Source organism: Lipotes vexillifer, unplaced genomic scaffold (assembly GCF_000442215.2).
Source record: "Lipotes vexillifer unplaced genomic scaffold, Lipotes_vexillifer_v1.1 scaffold668, whole genome shotgun sequence".
In the NCBI taxonomy this organism is placed as follows: Eukaryota; Metazoa; Chordata; class Mammalia; order Artiodactyla; family Lipotidae; genus Lipotes; species Lipotes vexillifer.
In genome coordinates, this window is record NW_006785319.1 from 4,702,416 (window position 1) to 4,722,153 (window position 19,738).

The following is a 19,738-nucleotide window of genomic DNA, read 5'->3' on the forward strand; positions in this document are numbered from 1 at the left end:
CCCAGACATGGTGGTAGGAGCTGGAGAAAAATAAAACAGGGTCTCTGTTTTCAAGAGGACCAACATCCCATAAACCCAGACGTAGCGTAAGTAAAAATGTGAGCTAATGCTTTCGAAGGCTCTGATATTCATGTTTTACTTTATAAGATCCTAAAGCAGTTGTAGTTCAAGAGAGTTCTAAGAATTCAGATAAGATCTCAGAATGGCCTTACAGGATCAGAGGACACAAGACACAGTTACACAAGGAAGGACAAGTGGCATGGAGATAGGAGTTCAGACACCATTTGTGATGGTTAATTTTATGTCAGCTTGGATGGGCCACAGCACCCAGATATTTGGTCATACGTTCTTCTAGATGTTTCTGTGAAGGTATTTAAAAAAATTTTTTTTTAAATTGAAGTATAGTTGATTTACAATGTTGTGTTAGTTACTGCTGTACAGCAAAGTGACTCAGTTATACATGTATATGCATTCTTTTTTCCTATTTTTTTCCATTATGGTTTATCCCAGGATATTGAATATAGTTCCCTGTGCTCTACAGTAGGACCTTGTTGTTTATCCATCATATATATAATAGTTTGCATCCGCTAACCCCAAACTGCCAATCCATCCCTCCCCCACCCCCCTCCCACTTGGCAACCACAAGTCTGTTCTCTATGTCTGTGAGTCTGTTTCTGTTTAATAGATAATGTCATTTGTGTTGTATTTTAGATTCCACAGATAGGTGATATCATATGGTGTTTGTCTTTCTCTTTCTGACTTACTTCACTTAGTATGACAATCTCTATCATATCATGTTGCTGCAAATGGCATGATTTCATTCTTTCTCATGGCTGAGCAGTATCCCACTGTATATATGGACCACATCCTGTGAAGCTATTTTTTAGATGATTAACATTTACATCAGTGGACTTTGAGTAAAGCAGATTACTCTCCACAATGTGGGTGGGTCTCATTCAGTCAGTTGAAGACTTTATAAGAAAAGATTGACTTTCCCTCAAGAATTCTACCAGCAGACGGCCTTTGGAACTGAGCGGCTACCCTCTCTGAGGCTCTAGCCCGCCATAGTCTCTGCTGGCCTGCTGTGTGTATTTGGGCTTGCAGGCCTCTGTAATCACGTGAGCTAATTCCTCAAAATCTCTCTCTGTCTCTACACATCTGTTGACATCGTTCCCAACAGTGAGGACCTTGCATAGTTGCAACAGCACGTGGTTGAGATGTTTCCTTCAATATGGCTCATAATGTGCCTCTCACAGGTGTTTATTCTCCCACTACAACAAAATTAACTTCAAACAATAAAAATATCTCTGGAGAATCCCAAATGTTTGGAAATTTATTTAAAAAATTTATTTAAAAAGTATATCTGGAGAATCCCAAATGTTTGGAAATTTTAAAATGCACAAATCTCAAAGAATATATCACAAGGGAGTTAGGAAATACTTTTAATTTAATGAAGGTGAAAATGCAACATGTCAAAATTTGTGAGATGCAGTGAAGATAGTGATTGAAGATACACTTTTAGCTTTAAATATTTATGTTAGAAGAGAAACATACAGTCAATGACCTAATCTTCCACCTCAAAAAATCTAGAAAAAGGAAGAGTACATTAAGTCCAGGATAAGAAGGAAGGAAATAAGAATAAGATCAGAAATCAATGAAACTGAAAATTAATAAATAGTAGAAACTGTGAATGAAATCAAAATGTAATTTTCTGAAAAGATGAGTAATGTTAATATAATTCTAATTAGACTGACAAGAAAAAATATACAAAAATATTGGCAAAGAGTGACATATACAAATAATACAGACGTTAAAGGAAAAAAGCATATTATGAACATATTTATAACACTATATATGTAAGTGAAATATAGCTGATTTACAATGTTGTGTTAGTTTCGTGTATAGCAAAGCAATTCAGTTATACATATATATATATATATATATATATATATAAGTTTTTTTCCAGATTCTTTTCCCTTATAGATTATTACAAAATATTGAGTAGAGTTTCCTCTGCTATACAGTAGGTCCTTGTTGTTTATCTATTCTATATATAGTAGTGTGTGTCTGTTAATCCCATACTCCTAATTTATCCCTCCCTCTCCAACCTTGGCAATCACAAGTCTATTCTCTGTGCTGTCAGTCTGTTTCTGTTTTGTAAATATGTTCATTTGTGTCATATTTTAGATTCCACATATAAGTGATATCATATGATACTTGTCTTTCTGTTTTACTTCACTTAGTATAATTATTTCTAGGTCCATCCATGTTGCTGCTAATGGCATTATTTCATTCGTTTTCATGGCTGAGTAATATTCCATTGTATATATGTACCACATCTTCTTTATCCATTCATCTGTTGATGGAAATTTAGGTTACTTCCATGTTTTGGCTATTGTAAATAGTGCTGCAGTGAACATTGGGGTGCATGTATCTTTTTGATTTATGCCATCATCAAAAAGTCTACAAATAATAACTGCTGGAGAGGCTGCTCATCACCTATAGGTTATGCCTATCGCCTTGCTGGTGCATCCCTAGAAGCTGCCTGTGGCTGCATCACAGAAACAGCCAAGCAGAAGCCAAGGCTTGATTTGCTGGAGAGGGTGTGGAGAAAAGGGAACCCTCCTACACTGTTGGTGGGAATGTAAACTGGTGCAGCCACTATGGAGAACAGTATGGAGGTTCCTTAAAAAACAAAAATAGAATTACCATATGACCCAGCAAACCCATTCCTCAGCATATATCTGCAGAAAACCATAATTCAAAGATACACCACTATATTTTAAAATTTAGTTGAAATGGATCAATTCCTTGACAGACACAAATTACCAGAATAAACTCAAGGAGAGTTTGAAACTCAGTCGCAATTTCCTTATATTTATTTTGAAAAACTGGATTCACAATTAACCCACACGCTTAATCTCTAGACCCAGGTGAAATCACTTGATAAAATCTATGAAACATTTAAGGTGGAAGTAAAATCAACTCTACACAAAATCTTGTAGAAAGCAGCGGATGAAAGAAGACTTCTCAATTTATTTTATGTGACTAGTGCTGTCCTAATACACCCCCCCCCAAAAAAAACCCAAACAAAAAAACAAATCCAGCAAACAAAAAATTAAATCCAGCGCAGTGCCTTGAAGGTTTAAATGCAAACAGACCAATGGAATAGACTTTTATGTAGAGAGTATAGGGTCGCGGCAGCTGATGGAAAGATAGAAACGTTAGAATTATCATCACTTTTGTGAGCCTTCCTCTGACCATCGGGGAAGCTGATTATTTCTTTGCCACCGCTGCTCCACCCTCGCACTTATTGCACTAGATTTAATGACTATATTATATACATTTATGTCCCCCCAACGTCTATCAGACACGGACTTTCTCACAAATGTCCCCAAATCCATCATCTCGCTCTGGCACAGTGCTGAGTACTCAAATGTGCAGAGTACGTGATATATAATGTATAAATGAACGTGTGAACAAGTGCGAGAATAAAGGAATAAATGTGGGAGGAGAAAGCCCTGAATTTACTGATTAAACGTAAAAGATAAAGGCAATGGCTTGGGCACTGCAAAATCTTCCATTTGATCTTCAATCACTTTTTGGGTCCGTATCCCTCCCAAACATTCACAACAGCATCTTCCCTTACTTCACCTGTGATCGCTTTGGGCGCTGACCCTGAACACCTGTGCGGTTTCCACTGCTGATAGGGATCAGCGCGGCCGCTAGATGGCGCGGGGGAGCTTTGCTTTGAAGCGCAGGTGTGCGTGCGTGCGTCTGTGCGTGCGCGTATGCGTGTGCGTGCGTGCGTGTGTACATGGCTCTAGCAAACTGATTTCATAAGGTAGCTCGAGGAAGTCAGAGAATTTTGGTGGAACAGGCAGTGCCAGGCGTCATCCCAACCCATCGCGCCCAGGTGTGTGGTTTCTGTTCTGGCCGAGCATCAGCTGTGAGGTGACAGGTAGGTGCCCTTACTTCTGTGTCTGCTTCCCGTCTGTACAGTGAGAATTCTAACAGCACCCACCTCATAGCATTGGCCTTAACAGAATATATTTAACTCAGGTGGAATTCTTAAAATATTTTCTGGGAGGTACGAGGCACTCAAAATGTCTTCCCCCCCGCCCAAATATTAGGTAATTTGCTGCAGATTAAAAATGGCTGATACAAGCTGTTTCCTCTCTCCCCTCTTTCTGTCTCTTTCTCTTTCTGCACCCCAGAAGTTTGCCTGTTACACTGCATTTCTCACACGTTACCGATATCCATTGTCAGTAAATTCTATGGTCTCTAACTTACATCCAGAAACTGACGATTTTCTCCCACTTTTACCGCCATAACCCTGGCTTCGGCACCGTCATGGCTCCTTACGTCAATGCAACAGCCTCCGAGTGAGTCCCCTTCTGCCCTTATACCTGTCCTCCCCACACACACCTGACAGGTGCTCCTGGAAAAATGCCGATCAGTTAGTCACTCCTCTGCAGAAACACCCTTTCCCACTCCAAACTCCAGGATGAGTTACAGCTACTGTTGTGCAGCTGAGCTCGGGATAAGCAAACATGCAGGTGTTTTTATGCGGTGGTCACCAAGGCACACGATGTCCCCTTGGCCAATCAGTGCCCTCACCTGCTGCCCCTCCTCTCCCTGCTCCCGACCCCCCTCCAGCCCCTGGGCTTCCGGTGGCTCCTGGCACAGCAGACCTGCCCCCTCAGGGCCATTGCCTTCTCCCTGTAGCTTGAATGTTCCTTCTCTAGCCCAGCGCGTGGCTCGCCCCTTGGACGTCTTCACAGAGCCTGCCATCGTCAGGCTATTTACAATTACAGTAAGTCCTCTACATACGAACGTTCACGTTGTGAACGTTCAGAGATGCGAATGTGCCCAGAGAAAGGACAAAGAGAGAGAAGAAGTAGCTGAAGAACCGAAGAGCTTCACGACGCAGGAAACGGCAGGGGATTCTCTCTATCTGAGGAGGCGCTGTTAGTCTCTGAGGCACAGGACCCGGACGTAGAACGGTACACGAAGGTTGCAGCCCCCGTTCAGAATGGAGTCCAGTGCTACCGTGTCATCTATGACGAGAAAAAGAGCTGCTACCCAGACATCACTGGATCGTTCTTTCAAGAGGGTAGATAGGGGCTTCCCTGGTGGCGCAGTGGTTGAGAATCTGCCTGCCTATGCAGGGGACACGGGTTCGAGCCCTGGTCTGGGAAGATCCCACATGCCACAGAGCAACTGGGCCTGTGAGCCACAATTACTGAGCCTGCGTGTCTGGAGCCTGTGCTCCGTGACAAGAGAGGCCGCGATAGTGAGAGGCCCACGCACCGCGATGAAGAGTGGCCCCCGCCTGCCGCAACTAGAGAAAGCCCATGCACAGAAATGAAGACCCAACACAGCCATAAATAAATAAATAAATACATTGTGTATTATTAAAAAAAAAAAAAAAAAAAAAAGAAGAGGGTAGATAGAAGTGAATCCAGCAAGGAACCAGAACCTGTGCCATCCACATCAGGCGGGAGTGACACTGCAGCTGGCCCTCCGTCCCCTATTTCTGACGATCCTGAAGCTCTACCATCTCCCACCTCCTCTCCCTCCTCCAGTCAGTAACTCTTCTTGCCTGTTCCCTCGATGCCAGCCCCTGGATGCCAGCTGTTGTACTGGAGTACTGTGCTTTTCAAGGGACTGTACTATAAGATTAAAAAGCGTTTCTCTATTTTTTGTGTTTCTTTGTTTTTTATGTATTCCTTGTGTGAAGAGTATTATAAACGTGTAACGGTACATATTATACAGCCGACGGTGTCAGTGGGGTTCCTAGGCTAACTTTGCTGGACTTACGAACAAGTTGGACTTGCGAACGCGCTCTGGGAACGGAACTCGTTCACACGTGGGGGACTTACTGGGACCTTGGTCCGCCAGCACTCCCTGTCCTTCTCACCACGCTTCATCTTTTCTCCAGAGCACTAGTCCCTTCTAACAGGACACGTTTCACTAATTTTTCTCTGTCTCACCAGGTAAAGACCCTGGCAGGGCTTTTGGTCTGTTTTATTCATGGCAGTTTCCCCAGCCATAGCACGGTGCCGGCTACACAGCATTGGTATAAAATAATGAACGAATGGGTCCACTCGTATTTCCTCAGTGGTTTGTTTGGAGGCATTGGCTGCTCAAGGAAAAACGAGCAACGGTCCCCATCTGCACGCACCTTGATTTCATGGAGGGGCTGGAACTCAGGGATTACAGTGCCCTTGCACTGCAAATGGGCAGAGAGAGTGCTACAGTGGTTTTTCAGGACATCACAAGAACATATCACTTTCATTTGCGAAGATACATATTGAATAGTATGTTTAAGTAGCTAAACTTTGCAAGTTCAAAGAGGAGCCTTCAAACACATTCTCTAGTTAAGAGTATTAAATTCTCTCTGGGAGGGATAGAAATAGCTTTGCCAATGCAACCTTTGGAGTGTGCCTTTCCCCAGGCCGACTGCCCCTGCTTTCTTGTTTGCCCTAAAGGGACGCTATGGACCTCACAGCCTGGCCCTGCATTAGGCTAATGAGTACATGCTGTTCAAACTGAGCTGCTCTGAGCTCCTGGGGGCTGCAGGTGGGCCTCGCCACAGCAATTCCGACAGCTCCATTTAAACTGAAAGTAACATGGCGGTTCCTTTTCCTTTCTTCTTTTTACCTTTATCTAATTGTGCACTCAGGGGCAAGACATAGAAGGATGGCTAGCAGTCTGTTTGTCTGAATATGCTCAGGGGAATAGTTTTATATGCTTTTAACTTCTATGCCTCTTCTGTTATCATAAAAAAAAATACTTGCTGTTGAAATGCTCTGTGATGTAGGCCTGTACAAAGTGTAACTTAGAAGTTGTCTTCATTCTACCCCCACTGATATTCATTGTGTAAATACTTGGGCAATTTTATATTATAAAAACACTAGTGCAAGCTGTCACTGTGCAGTAATAAGTAAATTTTTTAAAATTTTATTTATTTATATTGAAGTATAGTTGATTTATTATATTGTGTTAGTTTCAAGTATACAGCAAAGTGATTCAGTTATAGGTTACTACAGGATATTGAATATAGTTCCCTGTGCTATACAGTAAACCCTTGTTGTTTATTTTATGTATTCAGTGTGTATCTGTTAATCCCAAACTCCTAATTTATCCCTTTCTCCCACTCCCTTTCCCCTTTGGTAACCATAAGTTTGTTTTCTATTCTGTGAGTCTGTTTCTGTTTTCTATATAGATTCATTAGTATTATTTTTTAGATTCCACATGTAAGTGATATCATATGACATTTGTCTTTCTCTGTCTGACTTAACTTCACTTAGTATGGTCGCCTCTAGGTCCATCCATGTTGTTGCAAATGACATTATTTCATTCTTTTTTATGGCTGAGTAATATTCCATTGTATATATGTACCACATCTTCTTTATCCATTCCTCTGTTATTGGAAATTTAGGTTATTTCCATGTCCTGGCTATTGTAAACAGTGCTGCAGTGAACATTGGGGTGCATGTATCTTTTCAAATTAAAATTTTCATGTTTTCCAGATATATTCCCAGGAATGGGATTGCAGGATTATATGGTAACTCTATTTTTAGTTTTTTGAGGAACCTCCATACTGTTTTCTATAGTGGCTGCAACAATTTACATTCCCTTTTCTCCACACTCCCTCCAGCATTTGTTATTTGTAAATTTTTATTGATGGCTATTCTGACTGGTGTGTGGTGATACCTCATTGTGGTTTTTATTTGCATTTCTCTGATAATTAGTGATGTTGAGCATCTTTTCATATACATATCGGCCGTTTGTATGTCTTCTTTTGAGAAATGTTTATTTAGGTATTCTGCCTATTTTTTGATTGGGTTGGTTTTTTTTTTTTTTTGATATTGAGCTCTATGAGCTCTTTGTATATTTTGGAAATTAAACCCTTGTCTGTTACATCATTTGCAAATATTTTCTCCCAGTCCATAGGTTGTCTTTTTGTTTTGTTTGTGATTTCCTTTGCTGCACAAAAGCTTTTAAGTTTGATTAGGTCCCTTTTGTTTATTTTTGCTTTTATTTCTTTGCCTTGGGAGACTGATCTAAGAAAATATTGCTAGGATTTATGTCAGAGAATATTTTGCCTATGTTCTCTTCTAGGAGTTTTATGGTACCATGTCTTATATATAAGCTTTACGCCATTTGGAGTTTATTTTTATGTATGGTGTGAGGGAGTGTTCTAACGTCATTAATTTACATGTGGCTGTCCAGCTTTCCCAACACCACTTGTTAAAGAGACTGTCTTTTCTCCACTGTGTATTCTTGCCTCCTTTGTTGAAGATTAATTGACCATAGGTGTGTGGATTTATTTTTGGGCTCTCTCTTCTGTTCCATTGATTCATATATCTGTTCATGTGCCAGTATCACACTGTCTTGATTACTGTAGCTTTGTAGTATTGTCCAAAGTCTGGGAGGCTTATGCCTCCAGTTTTGTTCTTTTTTCTCAGGATTGCTTTGGCAATTCTGGGTCTTCCGTGGTTCCATATAAATTTTAAGATTATTTGTTCTAATTCTGTGAAAAATGTCATGGGTAATTTGATAGGGATCACATTAAATGATCGGGGAGTATGGCCATTTTTTTTTTTTTTTTTGGCGGTACTTGGGCCTTTCACTGCTGTGGCCTCTCCCGTTGCGGAGCACGGGCTCCGGACGCGCAGGCTCAGAGGCCATGGCTCATGGGCCTAGCCACTCCGCGGCATGTGGGATCTTCCCAGACCGGGTCACGAACCCATGTCCCCTGTGTCGGCAGGCGGACTCTCAACAAATGCGCCACCAGGGAAGCCCTCTCCTCTTTCATTTCTTATTTTGTTTATTTGGGTTCTCTCTCTTTTCTTCTTGGTGAGCCTGACTAGAGGTTTGTTGATTTTTTTTTATCCTTTCAAAAAACCAGTTCTTGGTTTTACTGATTTTTTTCTGTTGATTATCTCTATTTATTTCCTCTCTGATCTTTAATATTTCATTCCTTTTGCTAACTTTGGGTTTTGTTTTTTCTTCTTTTTCTAGTTCTTTTAGGTGGTAGGTTAAGTTGTTAATTTAAGATTTTTCTTGTTTCTTGAGGAAGGCCTGTATCACTGGGAACTTCTCTCTTGTAACTGCCTTTGCTGCATCCCATAGATTTTGTAAGGCTGTGTTTTCATTGCCATTTGTCTCGAGGTATTTTCGGATTTCCTCTTTGATTTCATCATTGACCCATTGGTTTTTCAGTAGCATGTTGTTTAGTCTCCATGTGATATTTTCTCCATTCTTTCTGTGGTTGATTTCTAGTTTTATGCCGTTGTGGTCAGAAAAGAGGCTTGAAATAATTTCTCTCCTCTTAAATTTCTTGAGGCTTGTTTTGTTCCTAGTATGTGATGTATACTAGAGAATGTGTATTCTGGCATTTTTTTGGATGTAGTGTCCTGTAGGTGTCAATTAAGTTAAACTGTTCCATTGTGTCATTTAGGGTCTCTGTTGCTTTATTGATTTTCTGTCTGGAAGATCTGTCCATTGATGTCAGTGGGGTGTTAAAGTCTCCTACTATATTGTATTTTTGTCAGTTTCTGCCTTCATATCTGTTAGCATTTGTTTTATGTATTTAGATATTTAGGTGCTCCTATATTGGGTGCATATATGTTAATGAGTGGAATATCCTTTTGTATTGATCCTCTTATCGTTATATAGTGTACTTTGTTGTCTTTCTTTATGGCCTTTGTTTTAAAGTGTATTTTGTCTGACATGAGTATAGCTACCGCTGCTTTCTTGTCATTTCCATTTGCATGAAATATCTTTTCCGTCCCCTCACTTGTAATCTGTGTGACTTGTGCCCTAAAGTGAGTCCTGCTAGGCAGCATATTGTAGGTTCTTGTTTTTATCCAATCTGCTACTCTGTGTCTTTTTAACAGAGCATTTAGTCTATAGACATTTAAAGTAATTTTTGATAAGTATGTATTTATTGCCATTTCAAACCTTGTTTTCCAGTTGATTTTGTATTTCTCTTTTGTTCCTTTCTTCCTTTTGTTTTTTCTTTTGCGATTTGATGATTTTCTTTTGTATTATGCTTGAGCGCCTTTCTTTTTGGTTTTTGTGAATCTCTTGTGTGTTTTTTATTTGTAATTACCCTGATTTTCAAGTATGTTAACCCTTAACCATATCTACTTGCTTTAGACCAATAGTCATCTAAGCTCAAACACATTCTAAAAGATCTACATTTTCTTACTCACCTTCCCACATTTGGTAATTTTGACATCCTATTTTTATCTTCATGTTTATTCTTTTGCTGTTAATTGTAGTTACAATCCCTTTTACAAAAACTTTTGATTGTTTTTAATCTATGTATTGGCCTATTTAAGTGATTTTCAGTCCTTTTATATATTTGCCTTTCCTGTTATGTTTTTCCCTTTCTTATCGATTGTTGTTTCTTTTCTATTTTGAGAAAACCTTGCAATATTTCTTTTAGGATAGATTTAACATTGCTATATTCTTTTAGCTTTTTCTTGTCTGAGAAATTCTTTATTTTTCTTTCTATTCTAAATGATAATCATGCTGGGTAGACTATCCAAGTTTGCAGATGTTTCCCTTTCAGGACTTCGGATATATATTGCCACCCCCTCTGGCCTGCAAAGTTTCTGCAGAGAAATCAGCTGATAGACTTATGGGAGTTCCCTTGTATACGACTCTTTGTTTTTCTTTTGCTGCCTTTAGAATCCTCTCTTTGTCTTTCCCTTTTGCCATTTCAATGATGATATTCCTTGGTGTGAGTCTTTTTGCATTCATCTTGTTTGGGACTCTGTGCTTCCTGTTCCTGGATATCTATTTCCTTCTTTAGGTTCGGGAAGTTTTTAGCCATAATTTCTTTAAATACATTTTCAATCCCCTTTCTTCTTTTTTCTCCTTCTGGGATCCCTATTTAGCATAGGTTGACACCCTTTATATTATCCCACAGATCTCGTATGTTGCTTTTTTTTAATTTGTCTTTTTGTCTGCTGTTCTGATTGGGTGATTTCCATTATTCTGTCTTCCAGATCACTTATTTGTTCTTCTGCATTATTTAGTCTGCTATTCATTGCTTTTACCTCAGTTTTTATCTCAGCAATTGAGCTGTCTAATTTTGATTGGCTCCTCTTTATGGTTTCTAGTTGCTTGTTACAGTGATCTGCATTTCTATCAAAATTTTTCTTAATTCCTTTAGCATTTTTATTACCTCCTTTGTGAACTTGGGAGCTGTTAGACAGGAGTCAAGTATATAATAATAGGTATTTATGGAACATGCCTAGAATTGTACCTTAGTAGCTAAGAAAATAATTCCCTCTAATCTTGATTATTCACATTAATAAAAATTTAAGAATATCAATGATTAACATACAAGAAATCTATAAACTCTCCCACAGAAAGGGAAAGCTAGCAGAAGACACACCTTGTCCAGGTGGAAGAAATCATTCTGAACGTTAGCAGTGGGGGAGGTCAAGGAGCCCTTACCAAGGTCAGGCAGGGTGACCCGTGGCAGCCAGAGCAGGGAATGAGGGAAAAGGGAAATGTAGGCAATTTGTGAATGTTCTTTTTAACTATTGGATTCTAAAGTGATGTTTTTCTTTTTCTCCTTTTTTTTTAGAGGCAGAGTGGAATTCTATAAATGCAGTGCCTGTTCTGTGTCAGACCCAGGCAGGACTCTGGAGGGAAGGATGGCAGCCAGTAACCCGGTCCCTGATTTCCAGGAGGTGATGGTCGAGGGGTCAGGAGGTAAGTAAACCTGAACACCTGGAGGGGAGGAGGACAGCATGACCACCTGACCTGAGTGCCTGCAGGAGAGGATGGGGCAGCAGCTGGAGAGAATGTGGTGCAACGGTGTCAGGTGTGAGGGATGCGTGTCTAGGATGGCCTGGCTGTGCAGGTCTGGGCCCTGGAGTACACAGAGCACCAGGCGGGCCGGGCAGCCCGCTGTCACTTTGCAGACCGCAGGGCCTGCCTTTGATGCGGTGGATGAAGCCGGAGGTGGTGAGCCAGCTTGAGGTGCGGAGCAGAGAGGGGCTGGGGGACTCTGTGAGCCCGTGGGCAGGTGGGTTGAATTCGGTGCCCAGATGGATATTTGTGAGGGGAATTGAGATTAACGCTCAGGGATTAAAGCAGGAAAGTGGAGTTTTAAATTTGGACTCTTTCTGGCTTCAGTTTGGGGGGTACCCAGGGGAAGGGCTGGGGGGCAGCAGCTCTGGGGGTGAGGGGCATTTCCACATCCATCTGGGTACCACATGGTGAAGCCCAAATCAGGACAGTGTGAGCCAGGGACACGCGACAGGAAAAGTGACTGTGAGACCCGGTAACCGATGTCTGACGGGGCATTTCAGAGCAGAGAGGCCCCTATCAGCTCATCTAAGGGTCCCTAAGTTCCCCGGTGCCCAGGGACCTCAGCACAGGGGATCTGACCACTCTGAGACCTTGGGCGTGTGGTGAGTGATCTACCCTGGAGGATCCATTGTTTGATGAGTTGTAAGCGCCTCATTTCTTAATTATTTTAATCTGTTTTAGGGTAATTTTGTAGAGAGTGATAAAGTAATGCCGTTACCCAAGTTAACCTGATCTATGAAAAGCACAGATGTATGCGAAGTTTTGGGTTAAAAATTTACTGAAAAATGACCTCTCTTATGGCAGTATGCATATTAAAACAATATTGGATTACTAATGCTGAAACTTGTATAGCTTTTACGTTCTTTCAAAAGAAAACTAGCACTGGTGTCATAGGAAGGTAAGAAAAGTAACAGTTTTACCTGGAAAAAAAGCAAAACTGTTTCCAACTATGGCTTAATTCAGCCAATTTCATGAGTAGTGGTGGCTTCTTGGACTCGTCATTCATTCTAAAGCAGAGGTATACCTTTGTTTTGCGTACTGTAGTTGTTGAGACTGAGGTTTGGAGATTGAGTAAGTTTTTAAGGACTAACGTACTGTAGTTGTTGAGACTGAGGTTTGGAGATTGAGTACGTTTTTAAGGACTAACGTTACAGAAAAAGATTTATGACGGTGTTTCATCGATAATGCTCAGTTGACAAAGAAATTGCTATTCCAGGTCCTTTTGGCCTGAAGAGTTTTTGTTCTGAATCTGTGGTTTAAATGCGTAACAAAAGAAAGCTTTAATGGCACTTGCTTTGAAATTGGGTGTGATTACTTTAAAGACCCGTGGGTAGTTTTATTGCCTGAAACTATTTTTAAGTGCCATTCTTTTCTAATGGGCCCCAACTGCAGCTGTGGGGAGAAAAGCTCGTGGGGAATTTGCTTGGGTTGAGAGGTGGGTGAGGACCTCTGGAGGAGTGCAGGAAAAGATCTTATTTGGGGGCCTTGGATTATTAGCCCCTTGTGCACCTTCCCTAGAGCTTGACTCAGGGGTGTTTTTAGCCTAACTGGACCAAGTGGTGGTGTCGGGCTATCAGAACGTTTACTTTACGAAGCTGAACAATTTCTGAGAAAGGGCTGGTGGGATCACAGGCACAGTTGATGTGTCTCTTTCCGACATTCTGTGCAACACATTTGGGGCAGAAGAACTGTTTCTGGTGTTGGGTGAGGTCAGAAGCCTTTGTAAATCAGAGGCTGAAAAGGGTAACGGTACCAGTTCTGAGGCGTCTCAGGAATTTGCTTGGAAAGGGGTGGGGATGGAGCGACTCACCCGGCCAAAGGTGCTCAGGTAGGCCTCCGCGATCACCAGCCTCTGCGCGTTGCAGCGCTGGGTCAGGATGTCGATCAGCAGGTCCTTGTCGCAGCCTGGAAAAGGGGAGTGTTTGGAGAGTCGTGAGACTGCTACCCTGTAGGTAGGAAGAACTCAGTGTCCGGGGATCAAAGCCAGCATGCAAGCTTGTCCCCGTGATGCTTCCAGCAGGCAGGGAACGATTCCAACTCAAATGGAAGTCACAGGGCAGCCCCTGACATGGCGAGGTACCTCCTGGCTCTCCTCTTGATGCTACAACTACAGATTTTTCTTCAAAAGGATTCAGTAAAAATACAGAGGAGTGAAGAATGTGGTCCTTCCACCACCCCTCCTACCCCACCAGCAAAAGGCTTTCCTGAACGCCAAGCTGATTCGTTTGAATTGGCCACGTGTCTTTCTTACTGTACGGTTTGATATGACTTACAACAAATGTACGTTAGGACAAAAGTAACTGCTGTGGTCCTGATGTCAGCAGGTGAGAGGATGCCGGTCCTTGTCTTCTTTGGAGAAAGAATTCCACAAAGAGACATTGTAAAGCAGGCACAGAGTTTATTGGAAGCACAGTATGTGCAAAGAGAAAAAAGAAGCGATTTATTTAGAGCAGAAGCAAAGCACAGGTACACACCCAGAGAAGAGTGCAGGAGTCCTGAACGAGGAGAGTGGATTCAGATCACTTATATGGGACAGTTCTTCCAGGTCTCTGTGCTCCTCTGGCCAATCATCTCCCTTCTTTTCCCACATCTGACCTGTCTCAGGGCCCTCCCGCTATGTGTGCACATCTTTTTGCCAAGATGGATTCCAGCGCTGAGGCTGACAGGAGGTCTGACAACACATATTACGGGGTAGTGCCCCCTCCCTTTTTGACCCCCTGAGGAGCCTCTCTGTGCATGTGCGCTTGGAGAGGTTTCCCTGGCCTCAGGAGATGTGATAGACGTGGTCATCTCACCTCTTCAGCAGAGCTCAGCTCCTGCCATTAACTTTGTCCTTGGAGTGTCAGGGGAAAACAGAGCTCCAGTTGAGTCCACTTGACAAACCCCAGCTGCTCAGCCCAGGGCTGCATCTGCCTCATACCTCAGTCCAGACCCCAACAGAAGGAAGAGTCCTGGGGAAGGGGCTGTGAGAGCGGGGGGCATGCCCCTGCCCAGGGGGGGGCGGCCCCTCCCCATAACAGAGGCTCTGCTCCTGGGCTCCGAGGCCCCCGCTTCCTCCTGCACCAACCCATGAACCTGAAGAAACGCCTGAATGCACAGCTGCTTCGGGGAAATTTAGCTGCAACGTTAGTGGTGGTAGAGTAACCAAGAAGGTGTTAGCATCGCCTCAGCTTGACCAAAATTCAGACAAACTTCTGATAAGAAGCCCTTGACCTCTTTCCTTCCTCCTTTCTCTCTCTCTCTCTCTTTCTTTCTTTCTTTCGTTTTCTTTCTTTCCTTCGTTCCTTCGTTCCTTCGTTCCTTCCTTCCCTTTTTTCTGAAAACTTGCAGTTGTAAATTCTCTCTTTTCTCCTCAAGACATAAATCTTCTCCCAGCCACCTGCCAGTTTTAATGCCCAGAAATGCCTTTTTCTCAAAGACTTGGGATGCATCCCTTTGAAATACAATCGCCAGGAAAGATAGAGCCGCTGTCTCCCAGCCTCTGTGGCAGGCAGGACCCTACGTACCAATGAGCAGCCTCCGAAGTCCTCATTGTGTTGACCAAGGCACCCACCCCTGTGACCTCTAGAACATCCCAGGGCTCAGACCTCGCCTGCCTTTTGTTTCAGAGGAGCTGAGTTCAGTCTCTCTCCTCTTTCATAAAGGCTTCCCTGCCTGTTGAATTCTGTGTGGTATACTTTTTCTTTGACAAATGATGGAGATGAGGAGAAAAACGAGTTGAAGTGCTAGGATGTTAAGCAGATCATCTTTTTTTTTTTTTTTTTTTGCGGTACGCGGGCCTCTCACTGTTGTGGCCTCTCCCGTTGTGGAGCACAGGCTCCGGATGCGCAGGCTCAGCGGCCATGGCACATGGGCCCAGCCGCTCCGCGGCATGTGGGATCTTCCCGGACCGGGGCGCGAACCCGTGTCCCCTGCAATCAGCAGGCAGACTCTCAACCACTGCGCCACCAGGGAAGCCCAAGCAGATCATCTTTTTGGAAGTTAAAGCCATCCTGGATGTGTTCGGATCATGGGAGAGTGATGAGCTGCATGTGAAAACATCCAGTGAATGAGGGCAGGGGACTGGATATACACGGATGACCGTGCCTGGAAGAACCCAAAGGGGGAGCGTGGTATTTATGCAGGTGAGAGAAATGGTCCGGCAGCTGCAAAATGGAGGGAGGGAGGCAGAGGATCAGCTCCAGAGCCTGGGATTTCGGGTTTGGGAGCAAAGGCAGCCTGTAGAGAAAGGCACAAAGCACCAGGTGCACGGGGCCCCAGGTTCAGCACTGGAGCCAAGGGACATTAGGTGGTTCTGAAGGGATCTGCTGACGGTGTGATGGGCGGTCCAGATGAACGTATTTTTAATAATAAATAGAAGGTTTTTCAATTGGATCCATTGTTGATTTTGCTATCGTCACACTTTTGTAATTTTTGTAGCCTTCCGGTTTTCGTTGTTGTTCTGTTGGGAGTATCCACAACCTACCTCTCTGAATTACTCTCCATTTTTCAACGTTCATAGCAGTTCTGGCTCATTTATCCTTCTAGAGATATTTCAGAGTAATATCGTGTGGATCTCAAAAATGTTATTAAAATTTCAATTAAAATAACTGTAAACTTAGGAATCAATTTAGAGAAATTATCTTTCTGTCACTAACATGATGAATCTGTTGAATTAATTGTGTGTTTTTCTTTTCTAAAAGACTTAGTAAAGATTTGTAGAGTTTTTGCAAATAAGAAGAAGCTTGATTTTGTTGAAATGATTCATATTTGCATTTCTGTTGATATTTCAAGCTATTTTTGCTTTGTTTCTTAACACGTAATTGCTTAATGAAGTAAATGATGTTGAATTTTATGTTGACTTTGTATCCAGAAACATTATTGAACTCTCATAATTTTTAATAATGCTTTTGCTTGATTACCTTGGATTTTGAGATATATTAATAATGTCCTCTGCAAATTCAGAGAATTTTGATTTGTTTTTTAGAATCATCGTATCTGTTTCTCTTTCTTGTCCTGTTACATTAGGGGCAGGAATTTCTAGATAATTCCTATCCGATGGTTTAACAGAAAAATCTGACATGATGAACCATAGCAGTCTTATAGGTTTTTATGATGTACAGTTGATTCTTGTTATTAGTGACAGGTTTCTACAAAGTCACCGTGAGCATGAATTAGTAAATGCTGAACGACTGCTTCTAGGGGAAATATAGGAAAACTCAGCCGCTAGGAATAGAGGGAAAGTCCCTCCACTTCTGTAAAGAAGGTCTACACACACCCTACAGCTCACATCATATTGGTGGTGAGTAAGGCCTGGGGCAGGTGAGGAGGCCTAGTCTAAATAGCACCCAGTGTTTCACAAAGATTCATTTTGTCCTGTATGCAGCTTTACCATGAGTTAGGCATATAGGTTAAAAATAGTTCCCCTTGCCCAGGATCTCATAGGCATGATCTGGAAATTATATATGTTAACTGAGACAAAATAAACACAGTGGTTCTAAGAGTGTGTGGGTAGGGAAATAGCTTGTTGCAGTTAGGACTTGGCAAGTGGACTGCACTGTTAGAGATTGTTACCTGAGAGGTACTGCTTTTCCTTGGTGAATTGTTATACAACTTAAGACACTTTTTGTTAAAACTACTCATTTCCATTTGCGTCAGAGAATATTTTTGCTTTCTGATTTTTCTATGTAAAACACAGTAGCCAAGTCAAAAACCAACAAGTGAGACTACATTAAACTCAAAAGCTTCTGCAGATCAAGAGAAACAATCAACAAAGTGAAAAGGCAACCTATAGAATGGGAGAAAATATTTGCAAATCATATACCTGTTAAGGAGTTGATAGCTGCAATGTATCAGGAACTCATACAACTCAGTAGTAAAAAAATAATAATAATCTGATTGAAAAAAATGGGCAAAGGACCTGAATAGACATTTTTCCCAAGAAGGTGTACAGATGGCCAAGAAGTACACGAAAAGCTGCTCAACATCACTAATCATCATGGAAATCAAATCAAAACCACAGTGAGGTGCCACCTCACACCTGTCAGAATGGCCATCATCTGAAAAACAAGAGATAAAAAGTGTTGGCAAGGATGTGGAGAAAAGGGAACCCTCCTGCACTGTTGGTGGGAATGTAAATTGGTGCAACCACTATGGAAAACATTACGGGGGTTCCTCAAAAAATTAAAAATAGAGCTACCATATGATCCAGTAGTTCCACTCCTGGGTGTTTATCCACAGGAAATGAAATTGCTATCTTGAAGAGTTATCTCCACCCCTATGCTCATTACAGCATTATTCGCAATCGCTGAGACATGGAAACCCCTTAGGTGTCCATCAACAAAGGAATGAATAAAGAAAATATACACACACAATGGAATATTACACAGCCACAAAACGAAGGAAATCCTGCCACTTGTGACAACATGGATGAATCTGGAAGGCATTACGCTAAGTGAAGTAAGACAGAGAAATGCAGATACTGTATGATCTCACATACATGGAATCCAAAATAGCTGAATTCATAGAAACAGCCAGGGGCTGGGGGATGGAGGAAAGGGGGAGGTGACAGTCAAAGTGCACAGACTTCCAGTTATAAGAGGAATAAGTCTGGGGATCTAACATACGTCATGGTGACTCTACAGTTAACAATACTGTATTGCATACTTGAGAGTGGCTAAGAGAGTAGAGGGCAAATGTTCTCACCATAACAATAATGACAAAAATGGTAATTCTGTGAGAAGAAGCATGTGTAAACTAACCTTATTGTGTTGACCATTTAGCAAAATATACATCTATGAAATCATCACATGGTAGACTTTAAACTTACACAATGTTATAGGTCATTTGTGTCTCAGCAAAGCTGGAAAAAACCCACAGTAGCCAAGGAAAACATTTGCAATTGTCGTTTTTGATTGCCCTTTGCCAGGGGCATCAGGATAGATGGACTTTCACAGCGTCTTGAGCTGTGTTCTTGCTTTGTCATACTAGAGCGGAGGTGTGCCGTCAAACCCCAAACCTCCTGAAATTCTTCAGCTAAAACACTGACAAGCAAAAACCTACAAGGGTCAAAATGAATCCAAATTCTGACCCTAAAATTGCGGCGACAGGAAAATTGAAACTGGCACAAAGAAAATTTTTCAGTGAATAGATTGCTCTGATTTATAGCTTTAAAGCAAAAATTATTCTCCTGAAGAAAAAGTTAATCCATAACTGTTTGCTGCGCTGTCTCCAGATTTTTCTAGTGATGATTAATATCTTAAAAGGCTTAAGCATTGCGAACTCTTAATCTTGACTTTAGAGCATATTCAAAGTCCTTTATTGTTTTCCTCCAGGGACCTGCTAGTGGACACACACACACACACACACACACACACACACACACACACACACACACAGTATAGCTCGTGTAAAGATGACCTTGTCTTCAAAGCTGAGAGCTTGCTTTCTCATGAAAGCCTTTTTATGTTTCATGCAAACGTTTCCTTTCTGTTGTCACTGTTCATCTTCGTGCGCACCAGAAGTCTCCTTAGGACGGGTTGGATGTTTAACAGCTCCATATCGTATCTTAAAGATTAAATCTTTTTTAAAAGGACTCCACAATTTCCCACTTCTCTCTACATTTCTTTCCTAAACTCTAGTTCATTCACTGGACGTGCACTTACAAGCACCTGACCCAGCCTCCGGCCCTGGGAGCTCAGAGGCCAGTCAGCTGGTGACAGGGGTGGGGGGAGGGGACAGGCCTGGTGGAGGCGGGGTCAGAGGCAGGACAGTGCAGAAGCAGGTGCTGGGCTTGGGACGACTGATGAGTTTGGAGGGCAAAGAAGGGTTCAAAGAGGAAGGCTCAATTGAAGGGATTCCTGAAGGAAGAGAATTTGAATTCCAAGTAGATGTGAGAAGGATATAGCTTTCC

General features: G+C 42.0%; 1 protein-coding gene across 1 annotated transcript in view; it reads right to left on the reverse strand.

The window, feature by feature from the left end:
• The window catches only part of ANXA10 (annexin A10), a 66,467-nt gene that overhangs the window by 18,273 nt on the left and 28,456 nt on the right, over nt 1-19,738 (reverse strand). The window contains exon 3 of the mRNA XM_007457378.1: nt 13,658-13,752. Within this exon, the coding sequence (XP_007457440.1) occupies nt 13,658-13,752 (95 nt within the window). The remainder of the gene's footprint in view (nt 1-13,657; nt 13,753-19,738) is intronic.